This window comes from Tamandua tetradactyla, chromosome 5 (assembly GCF_023851605.1).
Source record: "Tamandua tetradactyla isolate mTamTet1 chromosome 5, mTamTet1.pri, whole genome shotgun sequence".
NCBI classification, from domain to species: Eukaryota; Metazoa; Chordata; class Mammalia; order Pilosa; family Myrmecophagidae; genus Tamandua; species Tamandua tetradactyla.
This window is the reverse complement of record NC_135331.1, coordinates 67,654,744-67,674,521: the sequence shown is the minus strand read 5'-3', so window position 1 is coordinate 67,674,521 and position 19,778 is coordinate 67,654,744. Positions and strand designations below refer to the sequence as shown.

The following is a 19,778-nucleotide window of genomic DNA, read 5'->3' as shown; positions in this document are numbered from 1 at the left end:
CTTTACTAGCTCACAGAAAACAACCAAATTTATGATTTGGCACAGGGAATTGCCTGGACAGCACGCCATTACTACCACCTGTAAATCCATTTTGATAGCAGGAATTGAAATAAGAATAAAATAATGGAGAAGACAGAGGAGATCAGTCTTTGGCGATTTAAATGTACAGGCTTTGTTTTCTGACAATTCAATTCAATGAAGAAAAAAGCAAAGGTACTATAGATTTCACTCTTTTTGTGGAAGGAGGAAAAGTTAACACGAAAAGGGTTGTAAGTATGGGACCTGTTTACATATGTATACTAGCTATAATTGAGAAGGGAGAAATTCTGGAACTTTAGAACAGAGTAGATAGCTGTAGAACCTTCAGTTTTTAAAAACCAGTTAAAATGCTCTGTGTTCAACTGATTTCTACTAATTTGCTTTCCAACAGAAGAGGTGCACAAAAAGGTTAGTTTAAAAATACACCAGAGAATATTTTATGAGCATATGTCTACAATATAGCATCAGTACTATCAGAATTCTGCCTAAGCCCAGCAAAATTCCAAACTAAAATTTTCATTTTACTTCTTGAACAAATTTTGACATATCTTTCTTACACAAATTTCTGAAATGATACACATTAAAAATGTTCCACTCTAGATGGGTATTAAACACTTTATTTAAAGATTTAAAGTAAAAAAAAAGGGGGGGGTGGGGGTGGGCACAAATATAGATTTCATTATGATGACAAAGGCAGTATTCTACATGACCAAAAAAACTCCTAAATTTTAAAAAAGTAAATGTACCGATACTGAACAGTACCTGGTATCCAATCCGGACTAGATATATATATATATATAAAATGATCTGACCACAAATATTATGCTTACGCAAAATAAAATTTTTCTTAGAACACCAAAATTCCAGCCATTCTGGTGGAATTCCAGCCAAAATTCCACCACCTTATTCCCCGGTGAGTATTTTGCCAGAACTTCTATAATATAAAAAGAATTGGCATGGCACTTAAAGACTGAAAAAACAGAACACAATTAAAAACATATTTGTAATGCATTTCTGTATAAAATATACACATTAGCTCTTATTAGTTAAAAAACATTTAAAAACAAAAGACTACCCTGAATAATGGTTAAAACCTCATCATAGAAAAATGCTCATTTGTATTATTATTGGTATACAACTGTTAAATTTCTTTTTTGAGAAGATATTTAACTTGAAGAATTCATTTAAAATTTGTTTAAAATTGTGGCTTAGACTGTAAGTCACTATCCCCTCCTCAAAATGCTTTATCATGAATATTCTTTCTCATATTTAGCCACAGGAAAAAGAAAAGGGTAACTCTACCGGAACATTTTTCAAAATAAGCTCCAAAAGCACATTGGAATTCTGAGGTGGGCCAGTGAATGTGCATTTTAAATAAACTTCCTAGGTGATTATTCCAAGTTCTCTGGAACTTGAAAATTAATGCTTCAGGGAAAAACAGCACCACTTAAAAGCAAGATCATAAACACATTTCTGACATAAGATATCAGATTTCTTTAAAAGTTTATGATTTAAGTGAATACTGCTTTTTACTTTAAAACAAATAAGTTTCAGGTATTAAGAGAAGCAAATACTTTTCAAATAAACATGTGATTATATATAAACATTTTTCTTTGAGGTTTTCATTGCTTGCAGTCTTAGTTATTTAAAGAAAAGAGAGTAGTAATGGCCAGCAACTTTGAAAAAATTACATTTCTAGTGAAATGTAGCTTCCAAAAAGATATTTATTAAATGCCCACAAATTTTAAATCATTCTAAATTTAAGACTAGATAGCTTCCCCTAAAATTAAATTTAACTCAGATCAGACAATAAGTAATTTAGATGAATCACAGTTATTCAAGTCCCTTTTCATAAAAAAAAAATTTAAAGAACAGCAGGATGATATCTGGCACCTCTTTAAATAATAACACTAATATTAATAAAAAGTAGTCTGAAGAACTCTGCCCCTGAAACTACTTTGTAGTACATCTATTACCAACCTAACAAAAATTCACTTAAAAAGACAGAAAGAGGATATATATGAGTGTATGTTTATGTCCTGAATATTTAGTTATGTTTACTTACTATTTTTTGGACTTCATTGAAGAAGACTCCATAACTAGAATCCCAAATAGATGGACAATGTGGGTTTTTTTTTTTTTTTTGGGGGGGGGGGGCAGAGCATAATTAAGATTCACTACTTGGAAAATACATTCTTTTCCTATATACTAAATTACAAGAAAAAATATATACATTCTGCATCCAATGAATAATAGAATACTTTTCCAAGTTTGGTAAAGAGTGCTCCTCATTATTTAAATAAAATTATAAAAAGCCATTGTGGAATTCACTCTCCAATAAGAAATAAATATTAACATTGTACTTTTCTGGTTCTGTTTTATATTTTTCTTTTTCTTTTCTATATTCTGAGAAAATTTCCATTCAACTGCATCTTGCATCCTCTGAACTTTATTTATTAACACCTAATTAAAGTTCTGGCTAAAGGGACAAGCTCAGAACCACTTGCACCAATTTTTGAAAATGAGCTAATGATTTGAAATTTAATTCTTAATAAAATGTGTATTATTTTTCCACAAGAGGAATCTGTGTTCCCAATTCTAAGCAAGCAATACTTTTTTATTACCAATCAATTTAATAACGGTTTTGCCTTAAAATCAGTAATTTAATTATCCAGGGCAATGAAACTTACAGTTGAATTTTTAAACATAAAGAACCTAGAAACTAACAGGTAACATAAAAAGGTGTTACATTTTGAATTAATCTTTTTTTTACTCCAAACTTAAACAACTTAAGACAAAGACAAAAATAATGGAGGCTTATAATGTAATCCTACTATGTGCTCAACAAAGCAAATATTCTCTTCTAACAGCAGTGGCAAGTATTTCCATTAAACAAGAAAGATAACTTCATTACTCATCAGTAGCTACTGAACAACCAGTACAACTAAAATTTGACACGATTGTCTGAAAATTAGTTTCAATTTTTCTCACAGCTAAATTTAGATAAAATAATTGACTCCTACAGTCAATAATAGAAGATACTGAATGCTTTTTTGTAGGGGGAAAATGCAAAATGGTTACTTTTTAAATCTATATCATTGTATCCAGGCTGGTAATGTATATATCCATGCATTAAATGGCCGCAGAGCAAAATGCACAGTTGAAAAATGAAGATTAGACACATTCTTCTGCAGACATCAAAAGAGGGTTGATATATTCAAAACCTTCAAATTCAGACTGGTCAATCTTCCTCACAATGTCACTGTTGAAAACAAAATAAGTTCATTTTCATTATGAAAATTTCTTGAATTTTTAAGTGGTAAAACAGAATTTTAAACAAAAAATAAGGGTAATTACATAAATTATGTTTTAAATTCTACCAGATCTTAGATTAATCCCAAAATATTTTCTAGAACAATCATGAATAAAAACTACTAAAACAAAACTATTTAGTCCATAAGGAAGCTTAGAATGACTAGGTAGTTCAAAACTGAAGACAGGCAATAAAAAATGCACAGGTAGTGAAACAATTCCAGTTCATCTGAGATTCTGACATGAACAACATTCTTAATTATAGAGGAGCATCCAGGTCTGATTAGCATTCACTTTAGTAGTCACTTTCAGATGGAAGACAGTGAAGAGAAGGCCCAGAAGTTTGCCAAAAGGAAAGAGCAATAGGAACAAGTACACTGAGAGACCCAGCATAAGAGAACACCACAGGGGAATGCTGGGTCACAGGGAGTGGAGAGGCCGGCATTCTGCTACACTGGGTATGTGTCCATGCCACATACAAAACCCAAAGTTAGACAGGATACAGTCTCTCCTGTCAAGAGGGAAGGTAACCCATATACTAGAAAACCATGAGAGAAAGCAGTATCTGCTAAGTTTCCTACAGTACAAACAGCCCTGTTGTAACCACAGAACTTTTAAAGAAAGGGGTGATTTTTCTTGGAGATATCAAAGAAGGCAGCATTCATTCCACAAATATTTACTGAATAGAATTAAGAAAGATTATGGTATGTCTGTGAAAATGCAAGTGATTTATTAGAGTTGGAATACAGGAATAGAAGGCTGTTTAATGGCAGATGATGCTGAAAAGGAAGATAATATGGGTATGAAAGAAGCCAGCAATGCTTACACTAAGGATTTTCAACTTGATCTATCAAGGATCTAATTGAATTTAAGTTCATCTGAAAGATGGGGAAGATTTCAATAGGTAAAAACAATTGAAGAATAGAGAGGAAATAGCATGACCAAAAGTATTGGCACGCTTATTAAGGAACAGTAAGTAACTGAACTGATGAGAACAAAGTGTTCAAGTTATAGTGAGAGATTCAGCCAGAAATGCAGGCGGGAGCAGATGATGGGGTCTTAAATGCTAGCCAAGGGGATAGATTTTATTTGATAGGCAATGTAAGAGTTTCCGATTAAAGGAGTTAAAGAAGGAGTGTCAATCTTGGGGTCTGTTCATATGAAACTTAATCCCACAAAGGACAGACTAAGCCTACTTAAAATTAGGCCTAAGAGTCACCCCAGAGAACCTCTTTTGTTGCTCAGATGTGGCCTATCTCTCTCTCTCAGCCAATACTAGCAAGCAAACTCACTGCCCTCCCCCTCTCTATGTGGGACATGACTCCCAGGGGTGTAAACCTCCCTGGCAATGTGGGACAAAAATCCTAGAATGAGCTGGGACAAAGCATCAAGGGATTGAGAAAATCTTCTCAACCAAAAAGGGGAAGAGAGAAATGAGACAAAATATATAAAGTGGCAGTGGCTGAGAGATTTCAAACAGAGGTGAGAGGTTATCCTGGAGGTTATTCTTAGGCATTTTATACATATCTCCTTTTTGGTTTAAGGTGTATTAGAGAGGCTGTAGGGAACTGCCAGAAACTGTAGAGCTGTGTTCCGTTCCAGTAGCCATGTTTCTTGAAGATGAATGTATGATATAGCCTTCACAGTGTGACTATGTGATTGTGAAAACCCTGTGTCTGATGCTCCTTGTATCTATGATATTGACAGATGAGTAAAAAATATGGATTAAAAATAAATAAATAAGGGGAACACAAGAGGTGTGCAGAATGGGTGGCAAAGAAAAGGGGAGTGAAGAAGACTAATTAGAGGCTGGTGCAATACTATAGGTATGATCTGAAAGAGATCTGAATGGGTTATGGCAATGGAAATGGAAAAGAAGGATCTGATATAAATGAAGTCAAGGATAAATAAAGGCAAGGACTTTGCAACTGAAGGTCATATAGTCTGTTAAGGAAAGGAGTCAACAACGACTGACATTTTGAGTGTCAGAAACAGGTAAAAAAACAAAAACAAAAACAAAAAACCCAAACAAGGAACTGATTAGGAGCAACAGAAAAAGAGACCATAAAAAGGGTTATTATTTTGATTTTAGACATATTATATTTGAGATGCTTGCTTGACAACAAGGGGAGATGTTAAATAAGCAGATGGGATGTAGCTCCAGAGAGATATCAGGGCTGGGGTTAGGTGCTTTAGAAACCATCTTTTATTTATTCTTCACAGCAACATTGTGAGGTAGGCGGTACAAGAAGACATAGGATCAATTATGCAATTCACACCCAAAGTTACCCAGTTGGTAAGAGGTGGAATTGGGATTCAAACTCCTATTTTTTTATTAAATCCAGTGTTCTTTCTAATACATCATGCCATCAGAAATGTTTTGGTACATCTCTCTCCTCTGCCTGAGAGTAAGCTTTCTGTGACACTGGACTATGTCTTGATCATCTCTGAATGTCAAATGTCTAGCAGAAAGGCTTTCCCTCAATAACTAATTGCTGATTTACCCGGGAGTTATTTAAATAGCTGGTATCCATGCTACAGAGCTGGCTGAAATCTCCTAGGTACAGACTGCATATAACAAAGAATAAAGAACCAGGGAGCATCCTGGTATCAAGAGGGTACAGAAAAAAAGATGACAGAAGTCATAGAAATGAAGCGTTTAGATGGACAGTGTCATCTAAGGTGTAAAATGCTTTACAGACATGAGGGGAGATGAGGACTGACAAAAAAATATGTTTTTAAATTTATAAATTAAGAAGTCAATTCAAACCTCAAAAGCTAAGAGTACAGAGACGTGCAAGGGTAGTTCAGGGGCAGAATTCTCGCCTACCATGTGGGAGACCTGGGTTTGATTCCTGGCCTATGCACTTCCCCCAAACAAACAAATGAAAAAGAAAGAAAAAATAAATGAAATAAAAATTCAACAAATGGTGCTGCAATAAGGGGATATTCACATGGAAAACGAATGAAATGTGACGCCTGACATACAGCATACAAAAAAAAAATGCTCAAAGAGTAGGTTCAATTGTAAAGGGTTTAAATAATGGCAGTAACAAAGTACAAGACAATCAGTGTTGATTACTCTGAAGGAGTTTGACAGATATGCGTATGTTTATTTTACCACAAACATCTATTAACTATTAAAGCAAAAGTTTGAAGATGAAAGGAAAATGAGAAAAAATATGTTGGATAAAAGAGGTGCTAAGATTCAGGGGAGAAAATTAGGATAAAGGTATCTGAGCATGTTTGTAGGCAGAGGGAATGAAGCTGGAAAGAGAGAGTGCAGAAGGTGGAGTAATGAGGTAACCGACAAAGTGAAATCCAGGAAGAAACCAAGGAAACAGGTTGGGCACACCTTGCAAAAGAGTACAAAGAAAGGAAAAGGCTGAGAAGAGTTAGAGTACAATTCAGAGATGCAAGGTGGTCTGGTGACAGTTGGAAAGGCAGCAAGAAGCTCCAACCAGAGAGTCTCAATCCTCACAACCTCAGTAAGACAAGGGGAACCCATTAAAAGGGATGGAGGCAGGGGTAGGATTGAAAATTTCTAAAGTGTAGAGATAGTCTGGAACAGCTGTTGTGAGGAATATGATAAGAATGACTACCAAGCAATAAGGGCCTTCTTAATATAATAAAGGATAAATCTGCAATGACATGCAAATAATCAAAATACCCCCAAATTATTTTAAACTCTACTTTCAAAAGATGAAATATAAACACAAAAAAATATTTCAGATCACTGCTCGTTTGATTCGATAAGATGCCATTTATCTTTTAAAAACGCATTTTGGAGTCTTGGCCAAGATGGCGGCTTAGCAAGGTGTGGGATTTAGTTCATCCTCCAGAGCAGCTAATAAATAGCCAGGAACAGTATGGAACAACTGCTGGGACCACATCGGTGACTGAACACACAGACTACACCAGTCTGGACCAGCTGAACCAGCTGTGATTCCACCCAGAAGTGTGAGTTCCCCAAACCATGGTGGCCAGCACCCATCCCCCACAGGCTGCTTCCCAGAGGGTAAAGGAAAGAGAGTTTACCAGCAGCAGGGGCGGAGCACAACCAAACTCCAATTGTGGAATTAATTAACAAACCCTGACTACTAAAAATAGGCCCCCAGCTCAGCTGAACCTCGAATAAAAGCAGAGGTCGCTGGTTTTTGCCCTGGCAGAGGGGGCAGGGCTGACAGAAAAAGAAAAAGAAAGAAAAAAAATAACTTTTTTTGGATTTGAAAAGGTCTGGGCCCTGAAGGAAAGGAGGGGGCACATAGGACCTGGAGATACACAGAGCAACATACCAACTTAAGCTCTTTATTGGCAAACCAAAGGAATGGGTGTCCTGCTCTGAAAAGGATTTTTCTCTTTAGTTTTGGTGGCTGTGCTTCTACAGTTTGACTGCTCTTTTAGTACAGTGCAAGGCTTGTGGGCTCCAGTGCCCCAGGCATAGGTAGAATTAAGCTTGTTTGAGTATTTGTCTGGAGCCTGTGCCTTCCCCACAAAAGGGGTGGAGCCCAGCCCAGGTGGAATCGCTCCCTCAAGGAGTTCAGACCCCAGAATCTGGAAAAGGGAAGTGATTAAAGTCAGACTACAACCTCTCCTCTGTCTCTAAAACACCCCCAGCAGGTAGAGTCTGCTGAAGTTAAAGATACCACATCACATTATGCTGGTGGGACCTGCAGGCAGACAGCCACACACTGGGCAGGATAGGGAAAACGGAGAGCCCAGAGGCTTCATAGGAAAGCCTTTCAATCTGCTGGGTCTCAATCTCAGGGAAAACGGATGCAGGTGACTCTTTCCTCCTGAGAGGAGGCCAGTTTGGTCTGGGAAAATCTAGCTAGGGTCTATAATACCTAAGTAGTACCTCCTAAGGGAGTGAAAAAGGCACCATACAGGCAAGGCAAGAAACAAGAAAACAAGAACTGAAAAATTCTGATCTGTTAAACAAATCCTAAGCTAGAGAAAAAGCTGAACTGAATGTCAAAAAAAAAAAAAAAAAAAAACAGACAACAAAGTCATCCATCAAGAAAATCCTAGGTAAAAAAAGTGAAAACAATCTCCAGAATAAACTAATTAAGGAAATTAAATGCCTAGACACCAGCAAAAAACTAACAAATCATACTAGCAAAATTGAAGATATGGCCCAGTCAAAGGAACAAACCAACTATTCAAATGAGATACAGGAGTTGAAACAATTAATTCAGAATGTTCAAACAGACATGGAAAATCTCATCAAAAATCAAATCAATGAATTGAGGGAGGATATAAAGAAGGCAAAGGACGAACAAAAAGTAGAAATTAAAAGTCTGAAAAAACAAACCGCAGAACTTATTGGAATGAAAGGTACAGTAGAAGAGATAAAAAAAACAATGGAAACCTACAATGTTAGATTTCCAGAGGCAGAAGATAGGATTAGTGAACTGGAGGATGGGACATCTGAAATCCTACAAGCAAAAGAAACTATAGGGAAAAGAAGGGAAATATATGAGCAGGGACTCAGGGAATTGAATGACAACATGAAGCACATGAATATATGTGTTGCGGGTGTCCCAGAAGGAGAAGAGAAGGGAAAAGGAAGAGAAAAACTAATGAAGGAAATTATCACTGAAAATTTCCCAACTCTTATGAAAGACTTGAAATTACAGAACCAAGAATTGCAGCATACCCTAAACAGAATAGATCCCAATAGATGTACTTCAAGACACTTACTAATCAGAATGTTAGATGTCAAAGAGAAAAAGAATCTTGAAAGCCGCAAGAGAAAAGCAGCCCATCGCCTACAGGGGAAGCCCAGTAAGACTATACGTAGATTTCTCAGCAGAAACCATGGAGGTGAGAAGATAGTGGTATGATATATTTACCACAGAGAAAAACTGCCAACCAAGAATTCTATATCCAGCAAAATTATTCTTCAAAAATGAGGGGGAAATTAAAACATTTTCAGACAAAAAATCACTGAGAATTTGTGACCAAGACACCGGCTCTGCAAGAAATACTAAAGGGAGTCCTAGAGACAGATAAGAAAAGACAGGAGAGAGAGGTGTGGAAAAGAGTGTAGAAAGAAGACTATCAGTAAAGGTAAAAAGAAGGAAAACTAGATATGACATATCAAATCCAAAAGGCAAAATGGTAGAAGAAAATACTGCCCTTAGTAATAACACTAAACGTAAATGAATTAAACTCCCCAATAAAAAGACACAGACTGGCAGAATGGATTAAAAAACAGGACCCGTCTATATGCTGTCTACAGGAAATGCATCTTAGACCCAAGGATAAACATAGGTTGAAAGTGAAAGGTTGGGAAAAGATATTCCATGCAAACAACAATCAGAAAAGAGCAGGAGTAGCTATACTAATATCCAACAAATTAAACTTCAAATGTAAAACAGCTAAAACAGGCAAAGAAGGATACTATGCATTAATAAAAGGGACAATTCAACAAAAAGACATAACAATCATAAATATTTATGCACTGAGCCTGAATGCTCCAAAATACACGAGGCAAACACTGAAAAGAGAAATAGACACATCTACCAGAATAGTTAGAGATTTCAATTCACCACTTTCATCAATGGACAGAACATCTAGGCAGAGGGTCAGTAAAGAAACAGAGAATTGAATAACACAATAAATGAGCTCGACTTAACAGACATTTATAGAACATTATACCCCACAACAGCAGGATATACCTTTTTCTCAAGTGCTCATGGATCATTCTCAAGGATAGACCATATGCTGGGTCACAAAGCAAGTCTCAATAAATTCAAAAAGACTGAATCATAAAAACACTTTCTCAGATCATAAAGGAATGAAGTTGGAAATCAATAATAGGCAGACTGACAGAAAATTCACAAACATATGGAGGCTCAACATCTCACTCCTAAACAACCAGTGCATTAAGGAAGAAATTACAAAGAAATCAATAAATATCTCGAGGGAAATGAAAATGAAAACATGACATATCAAAATTTATGGGATGCAGGAAAGGCAATGATAAGGGGAAATTTATTGCCCTAAGTGTCTCTATCAAAAAAGAAGAAAGAGCAAAAATTGAGGAATTAACTGTCCACTTGGAAGAACTAGAGAAAGAACAGCAAACTAACACCAAAGCAAGCAAAAGGAAAAGAAATAATGAAGATTAGACCAGAAATAAATGAAATTGAGAATATGAAAACAATCAAGAAAATCAACAAAACCAAAAGTTGGTTCAGTGAGAAAATCAACAAGATTGATGGGACCCTTAGCAAGGTTGACAAAAAGAAGGGAGAGGATGCAAATAAATAAAATCAGAAATGGAAGAGGAGACATAACCACGGACCCCACAAAAATAAAGGAAGTAATGACAGGATACTATGAACAACTTTAGGCTAATAAACTCGACAATGCAGATGATATGGACAACTTCCTAGAAAGGCGTGAACAACCAACATTGACTCTAGAAGATATAGACAGCCTCAACAAACCAATCACAAGTAAAGAAATTGAATCACTCATTAAGAAGCTCCCCCAAAAGAAAAGTCCAGGACCAGATGGTCACATGTGAATTCTACCAAACATTCCAGAAAGAATTAATACCAATCCTGCTCAAACTCTCCAAAAAAACTGAAGAGGACAGAAAGCTATTCTATGAAACTCAATCTACGAAGCCAACATCACCCTCATACCAGAGCCAGACAAAGATATTACAAAAACAGAAAACTACGAGCAATTTCTCTAATGAATATAGATGTAAAACTCCTCAACAAAATTGGTTTCTGAGAGGGAAACCAAGAAAAAAATTCCATTTATAAATGCAACCAAAAGAATAAAATATTTAGGAATAAATTTAACTAAAGAGATAAAAGACCTATACAAAGAAAACTGCAAGAAATTGTCAAAAGAAATCACAGAAGACCTAAATAAATGGAAGGGCATACCGTGTTCATGGACTGGAAGACTAACTATAGTTAAGATGTCAATTCTACCTACACTGATTTATAGATTCAACGCAATACCAATTAAAATCCCAAAAACTTATTTTTCAGAAATAGAAAAACCAATAACCAAATTTATCTGGAAGGGTAGGGCGCCCCGAATAGCTAAAAGTATCCTGAAAAAGAAAACGAAGTCGGAGGTCTCACGACATCTGACTTTAAGGCATATTACGAAGCTACAGTGGTCAAAACAGCAGGGTACTGGCATAAAGATAGATATACTGACCAATGGAATAGAATAAAGTGTTCAGATATAGACCCTCTCATCTATGGGCAATTGATCTTTGATAAGGCAGTCAACCAACTTACCTGGGACAGAACAGTCTCTTCAATAAATGGTGCCTAGAGAACTAGATATTCACATGCAAAAGAATGAAAGAGGATCCATATCTCACACTCTATACAAAAATTAACTCAAAATGGATCGAAGACCTAAATATTAGATCAAAGACCATAAAACTGTTAGAAGAAAATGTAGGGAAATATCTTATAAATCTTATAAATAGGAGGCAGTTTCCTAGACCTTACACCCAAAGCATGAGCAAGAAAGAAAGGAAAGAAAGAAAGGAAAGGAAGAAAGGAAAGAAAGGAAAAAGAAAGAGAGAGAGGAAAAAGAAAGAGAGAGAGGAAGGAAGGAAGGGAGGGAGGTAGGAAGGGAGGGAGGGAGGAAGGGAGGGAGGGAGGGAGGGAGGGAGGAAGGAAGGAAGGAAGGAAAGGAAAGGAAAGAAAGACATGGGAATTTCTTAAAATCAAACACTTCTGTGCATCAAAGAACCTGTCAATAAAGAAAAAAAAAAGGCAGCCTACACAACGGGAGACAATATTTGGAAACGATACATCAGATAAAGGTCTAGTATCCAGAATATATAAAGAGAGTGTTCAACTCAACAACAAAAAGACAAACAACCCAATTACAAAATGGGCAAAGGACTTGAGCAGACACTTCTCAGAAGAGGAAATACAAATGGCCCAAGCACATGAAAAGATGCTCAACTTTCCTGGCTGTTAGGGAAATGCAAATTAAAATCACAATGAGATCTCATCTCACACCCACAAGAATGGCCATTATCAATAAAACAGAAAATGACAAGTGCTGGAGAGAATGTGGAGAAAGAGGTACACTTATCCACTGCTGGGGGGAATGTCAAATGGTACAACTGCTGTAGAAGGCAGTTTGGTGGTTCCTCAGAAAGCTAAGTACAGAATTGCCATATGACCTGGCAATACTATTGCTAGGTATCTACTCAGAGGACATGAGGGCAAAGACACAAACAGACATTTGCACACCAATGTTTATAGCAGCATTATTTACAATTGCCAAGAGATGGAAACAGCAAAAATGTCCATCAACAGATGAGTGGCTAAACAAGTTGTGGTATATACACATGATGGAATATTATGCAGCTGTAAGATAGAATAAAGTTATGAAGAATGTAACAACATGCATGGACCTTGAGGATATCATGCTGAGTGAGATTAGCCAGAAACAAAAGGACAAATACTGTATGGTCTCACTGATATGAACTAACATTAGTGAATGAACCTGGATAATTTCGTTTAAGAACAGAGGTCATCAGGAGATAGAAATAGGGTAGAGATTGGGTAATTGGAACTGAAGGGATACAGATTGTGCAACGGGACTGATTGTAAAAATTCAGAAATGGTAGCATAATACCACCTAACTGGAATACAATCATGTTAGAAGACTGAATGAAGCTGAATGTGAGAATGATGGAGGAGGCTGGGGACACAAATGAAATCAGAAGGAAAGATAGATGATAAAGACTGAGATGGTATAACCTAGGAATGCCTAGAGTGTATAATGACAGTGACTAAGTGTACAAATTTAAAAATGTTTTGCATGAGGAAGAACAAAGGACTGTTAATAATGCAGGGTGTTGAAAACAGTTGGTAATAAATATTTTAAAACTTTAACTTATGTGCGAGACTAAAGCAAAAAATGTTTATTTGGTACAAAATTTATATTTTGAGTAGTGCATTTCCTATTATAACTTACGTGGACAGCTTAACTGAACACCATAAGTTCATGGAACTTTGAGTAGGGCATGAGATTTCATAGGTTGGTCCAGAGTAATGTCTCGATAAATCCAGAAGGATTTGAACCATGAATTAAAAAGTATTTGTAACGTCCCCTTGGGGGAATGGTAAGAAAGGGGGAAAATTCCACTTCCCCAAGTGGAGAATTCTTGATATTCTCACAAGCAATGGGTCCAATCAAAACAATAGGCTGAGCACCCGATCTTGGGGTTTGTTCATATGAAACTGACTCCCAAAAGGATAGGCAAAGCATACTTAAAATTAGGCCTAAGAGTTACCCCCAAGAGAACCCCTTTTGTTGCTCAGATGTGGCCTCTCTCTCCAGCCAACACACCAAGCAAACTTACTGCCCTCCCCCTTTCTACATGGGACATGACTCCCAGGGGTGTGGACCTTCCTGGCAATGTGGGACAGAAATCCTAGAATGAGCTGGGACTTGGCACCAAGGGATTGAGAAAACCTTCTCAACCGAAAGGGGGAAGAGAGAAGTGAGACAAAATAAAGTGTCAATGGCTGAGAGATTCCAAGCAGAGTTGAGAGGTTATCCTGTCCGTTATTCTTACGCATTAGATAGATATCACCTTTTTAGTTAAGGCGTAACAGAGAGGTTGGAGGGAACTGCCTGAAAATGTAGGGCTGTGTTCCTATAGCCATTTTTGTTGAAGATGATTGTATAATGATATAGCTTTCACAACATGACTATGTGATTGTGAAAACCTTGTGTCTGATGCTTCTTTTATCTACCATATGGACAACTGAGTAAAACATGTGGATTAAAAATAAATAAATAAAAGGGGGAACAAATGTTGAGATAAATTTAGTAGATCGAAATGCTAGTGACCAATGAATGGGAGGGGTAAGGGGTATGCTATGTATGAATGTTCTTTTCTGTTTTCTTTTTATTTCTTTTTCTGAATTGATGCAAATGTTCTAAGAAATGTCCATGATGATGAAAATACAACTATGTGATGAAAAAAAAAAGAATGTTCATATTGTATGTTGATTAGTTTCATTAATAAAAATTTTAAAAGAATAAAAATAAATTTTAAAAAATGCATTTTGGCAACATATATCAAGAGCTTTACAAATTTCATACCCTTTGACCTAATTCCCTTTCTAGGAACGTATCTTCAGGTAATACTTGGGAATGCAGACAAAAATGGGGAAACAGTGCAGCGCAGGAAAAGAGCACATTTGGGTTTGCATCCTGACTCTGCCACCTGATAGCTCTGTAACTTTACCTAACCCCTCTGAGCTTTGGTTTTCTCATCTGTAAAGTGAAGACAACAATAACTACTTTGCAAAGTTGTTGTAAGAATTAGAGATAATGCAAATAAAGCTAGTAGGAAATAAATGGTAGTTATCACTATAGTTTATTATAGTATAATGGATTAAAATATAAAGTAACTGAATAGTTAGATAAATTATAGTATAATCTGATAATGAAAAATTGAATGGCCACTAAACATTGGGCTTTCAAAGAACTTGAAAAATATTTCAGTGTACAGTATTACTTACTCATCATCTGGAGTGAGCTGGACAGGTTCATTAGTAAACTGAGAATCAAAGTTGTCCAAACCAAATTCCCCAGAAATGTTTGGTTTAAAGGGAGGTACCACTTGCTTTTGCTCCATCTAGAAAGACATATTGGATGACAGCTCAAGACATATTGGATGATAGCTCAAGTATGCATTCTTAGAAAAACTTCATTCTTCTCTATATTTCTCCTTTGCTCTCAGATGTTTCCCAGGATTAAGTGAAAGGTGAACTCCTAGGCATGGTTCTACAATATTAACAATGATGGACATAATTTACAAATCTGAATATTGACAAAGGCATCATTAATATTATAACCTGCTTCATTACATTAATATACTAAGCTTTTTTGTTTTAAACTTTTTTTTAAAAAGCACTTTAGAGTGGTTTTAAGTTATTTAAACTGTGATATGCTGATTTCTGAATATTCTTTTAAGATGATAAAATTTGGTCCAAGATGAAATGCAACTTAATACAGAAAGCAACCAAAATTTACATACCATATCCCAATCAACATTTCGGAAGAACGGGTGTCCCTGAATATCAGCAAATCCTGTTTGAGGATGGCATCCCAATCGTTCCTTCGGGTCCTATGGTCGAAAGAAATGTTTCAAGAATTGCATCAATATCATATTTTAAAATAAATAATCTTTGTGATGCGTGTTTCGTGCCTCCTATATATTTTTATTTCTGAAGCTGGAGTTGTCTGCCTTTTATTTCAAGAAAGTACAGCACTGTACAATTGAGTTATCTGAAACTTTTGATGGGTAAGATTTCCTTATGGCTCTCTCTATACATATCATCTAATTAAAGCAAAGAACTTTAATCAATTAGATTAAATTCTTGAGAAAGAATTTAATTCTTGAGAAATAATAATAAAAGGAAAAAGTGGGCAGGAGCATCATTTGAGCATCCAATCCAACTATTTCTTTGGCATGGGTTAAAGAGATAGTCAAATTATGCAAACTCCCAAACTTCAACACAAGTTTGTTCTCAGCTTAATTTAAAAAGTCTTTCTCCTGATTACAACAAATCATAATCTGTGTAAGACAATGATACAATCATTATTTGGATCATTAGACTGTGAAGGGTACTGCAACATATAAGAAGTCTCGGCTTATTCATCACCATGAATGAGAAAATATTCCCCTTTTTCTCTGTGATAAAATAGGCATTTCATTATTTTTCAGACAAACACCTCTCATTTTCACTTTTCACCATGTTAAAGATGAAGCTTCAACTTGAAATCTTCGTTCATATAAAATATTCATTTGCAACAAGGTTCAACTTTTTATTTTATTAAAATGAATCATTACCCTATCTGTTACCTTAGGAGATAAATGCACATTAATTCTCTTCTGGTCTGCCATTTATTTCAAGTACAATTTTATGATTGCCAAGATTATAATCTTAGATACATCCTGAAACCCTAATCTACAAATTCCAACAAACAATTGAATGATTTGCAGATTCTTCAAGAGTCAAAGACAGACACCATTTCCTTTCTTCTGAATTTTATCTGATTATAGGGTTTGACATGACAACTGGTAGGGAACACTACTGTCCCAAGTGTTCATTAAGTATATGGTGATGAATAGATTCTATGGATGATGATCCAAAGAATTGCAAAAAAAAACAGAGCTGAGAGTAGAACTGAGGCTATCTCCAAAGATTCATTTTTCCCCGAGTATATCACTTACATCAAAAAAATACTGTATGTAATGTACAGTTGGGGACAAATCATATTGGCAAGATGGAAAGGGATCCATTCTGGGATCTAATTGTCAATTACTCTTTGATTAAGAGACAAATTTCAGATCTAATTGAGGAAGTTAAATACTCTGCTGTTTTCAAATTTTATGTTGCCTGAATATCCACTTACAGTTCCATTCATATAGGCAGAGATTACCACAAAAGACTGATATAAACAATTTATACCTTGTTGAGAAAACTCTTCAGGACACTTGCTGCTTTTACAGACAGAGAACGCGGTATGCGAATTTGTTTTTCCAAAATAACTAGAAAGATAAATTATGGCATTATATTTAACTTTTACATGGCTTTAATCTTTATGTTTTTATTATGAAATATTTAAGGCATTTCAATAGAAGATATTAGACATTGCATACACAACCAAAGCACCTTCTGCATTCTCTCAATTCTATTTGTCTCTTTCTGAGTTAATCTTTAATGTGAACATTGATTTGTGTTTTGTTTTTATTTCTATGCATATGTTTTATTCTTTGCCCAATTTACTGTGCCCTAGTTTTCTCATCTATAAAATTGGGATAAAAAATAATACCTACTTCTTAGGGTTGTTATGAAGTTTAAATGAGTCAGTATTTTAAAAATGTTTACAACAGTACTTGGTATTGCATATATTATATTCAATTTTATAGAACATTACAAATTATTCTCCAAAGCTCCAATGTGAAAATGCCAATTTTCACTCCCACCAGCAGTATGTGAGAGTTCCAGCAGCTCCACATTCTCATACAACTTCGTATTATCAGACATAAATGTTTGCCAAACATTTGAGAAATGGGAGTTCATAATTTTTTTAAAAATCAAATCCTTCAAATCTGTATCCCAATTAGTTCTTAGGATGAACAACTTTCCATATGTTTCACAGCCATGTGGGTTTCCTATTATATGAAATATCTATTCAAATAACTTAATGGCTTTAATCATTAAATGTAGAATTTTATGGCAAACAGTGCTGGCCCTCCTTTGGACTGTGTGCTGGGGGTCCTGGTACATGTCTGCTTGTTTCTGTTCTGTTCAATTCTTTGTATTCCCAGTCATGGGTCTTTTAATCACTTTTTCGTCGCCTTTATCTTCTTGGTACTCTACTTTTTTCCTATACAACTCCTGGACTTGTACACTTAGCCTCAGCGTCCATGCGTAAAGAGTATCACCTTTAGCTATGGGATATACACTCTGAAGGAACATTTTTGTTATTTTTTTGAGTATAAGAAGTTAACTGTTGAATGGAACTGAGAATTACAGGGATGGGAAGGATATAAAAGAAGGAATCAAAATCACACATGTTAAGGCAGGAGTACACTGTCCAGATTATTCTCCCTTTTGCCTAACCAGAACACTATCTCAATTCACCTTCATTTGTGCTCTAGATTATTTACAGAAAACCTCTATAAAATATTGCTAATTACCTTGGAAGAGATAATCTTCTGTGTTTTGATCAGGGTTATCAGAACTCCCAACAATATCAAATGGAGACCTTCCTGCCATCATCTCAAACATTAGTACTCCAAGGGCCCACCAGTCGACACTGAAACCTTCAGAAAAGAAATTTAAAAACAAAAAAAAAGTATCCGCTGAGTAATCTTTAAAGCCAGTAATTTGAGATTCATTTTACCACGTAATAAAAAAGTAAACTCAAAAAAAATTATAACTATCATGGAAGGGTGGGTACGTAAAAGATAATTTTAAAAATAGAATTATGGGAAATGAAACCTAAGCTTCTTTTTCCAAATATGTCTGTGATTTCAGTGTCATGCTCTATATGTAATATTTTGTTTTGAAGAGATAATTGAATTTACTTGGAAATAGTCTCCCTTGGTCTGAAATTTGATCTTTTGCTAGTTGACTGAAGATCTTTGAAGGACTCTGAAATCAGACTGTGAACAGCTGTCAGAATCCTTTTTATCTAGTGAAATCACAGGGCAAGAACTCAAGGAGTCAAATGCTTTCTCAAAGTAAACATATCCTCCGGTTTCTGAAAAGCAGTCAATCTTTTTACCATCTTTCAGATTCTTGGGGAAACTTCCCAGGAAATCTGAATAATCTTTCAAAGGTTCAAGACTCTAGGAGTCACACTGCTAAGACGTTTGAGTCTCTCCTCTGTTACTTCCCTAGCTCTATGACATTGGGCAAGTTATTCAAATTTTCTGTACATCAGCTTCCTCATCTGTAAAATGGAGATTAACAGTGGCTACCTCACTGGGTTGCTGAGATAATGAACTCAATTAACATATGTTAAATACTTTGAATAGTGCCTAGCACCATTTAGTATTTGCCAATATTATTCAAATCTGAATCACGAAAGAATACCAAGGACCTACTGCCTCAGATTTCAGAGACTGAGGTTTTCATTTAGGTTTTTAGGGGATCAAGAAGATCAATATTAAAATACTAGAATGAACTGTATAATGGAATTGGCACCACATTTAACCACCCATCTACTAACATACAGCTAAAATATCACCTATTTATTTATTCATTACCATAATCTTCTCCTCTTAAAATTTCAGGAGCAATGTAATTAGGAGTACCACAGAAAGTGCTGGTTGTATCTCCTGGCCGTAATCCTTCCTTTAAAAAAAAAAAAAGGAAACAGAAAAAAGATTCAAAATTCTGTTTTAAATTCACCTTTTCTACTTCATCTATCATAAAAGTTCAGCCTTTGTAAGCAATATATTAAGCTTGAATAATGTATCGTTACTGTAACTGCCTTTATGATTAAAATCAAGATCTCCAAGTACCTAAAAGAAAACCTGGCCTGTTATATGCTGCTAAAGACTCAGATCAATTAAGGTAAAATTGCATTTAAAATAATGTATATTCTTCAAGTAAAATTTAATACAAAATTTTATATTATATGAATAAACATATTTCATTAAAAGAAAAATAATCATTTTATATATTTCCTAACACAGCCACTGCTGATATTATGGCATTTTCTTTCTGATCTTTTTCCCTAAGGCACAAGTCATTCAGCTTTTATTAGGAGAAAGTTTGAGAAAATTAAGGTAAAAGGCCCTAGAGGGTATATATATAGAAACTACATAAAAATGATAAAAGGAATAATCATCAAGAAGGTTTAACAAATATAAACTTGCATGT

At 35.4% G+C, this 19,778-nt stretch overlaps 1 protein-coding gene across 4 annotated transcripts in view; it reads right to left on the bottom strand.

The window, feature by feature from the left end:
* Window positions 1–631: 631 nt before the first annotated feature.
* The window catches only part of PRKCI (protein kinase C iota), a 108,741-nt gene continuing 89,594 nt past the window's right edge, over window positions 632–19,778 (bottom strand). For 2 of the 4 annotated variants that reach the window (XM_077161018.1, XM_077161016.1), the window contains 6 exons: window positions 19,160–19,247; window positions 18,086–18,211; window positions 16,851–16,930; window positions 15,413–15,502; window positions 14,895–15,010; window positions 632–3,301 (listed from right to left, as the gene is read on the bottom strand). In XM_077161018.1, the coding sequence (XP_077017133.1) occupies window positions 3,214–3,301; window positions 14,895–15,010; window positions 15,413–15,502; window positions 16,851–16,930; window positions 18,086–18,211; window positions 19,160–19,247 (588 nt within the window). In that variant the 3' untranslated portion in view covers window positions 632–3,213. Of the gene's footprint in view, window positions 3,302–14,894; window positions 15,011–15,038; window positions 15,160–15,412; window positions 15,503–16,850; window positions 16,931–18,085; window positions 18,212–19,159; window positions 19,248–19,778 lie in introns of those variants that run through there. The other 2 variants (XM_077161015.1, XM_077161017.1) reach the window with 2 other exon arrangements.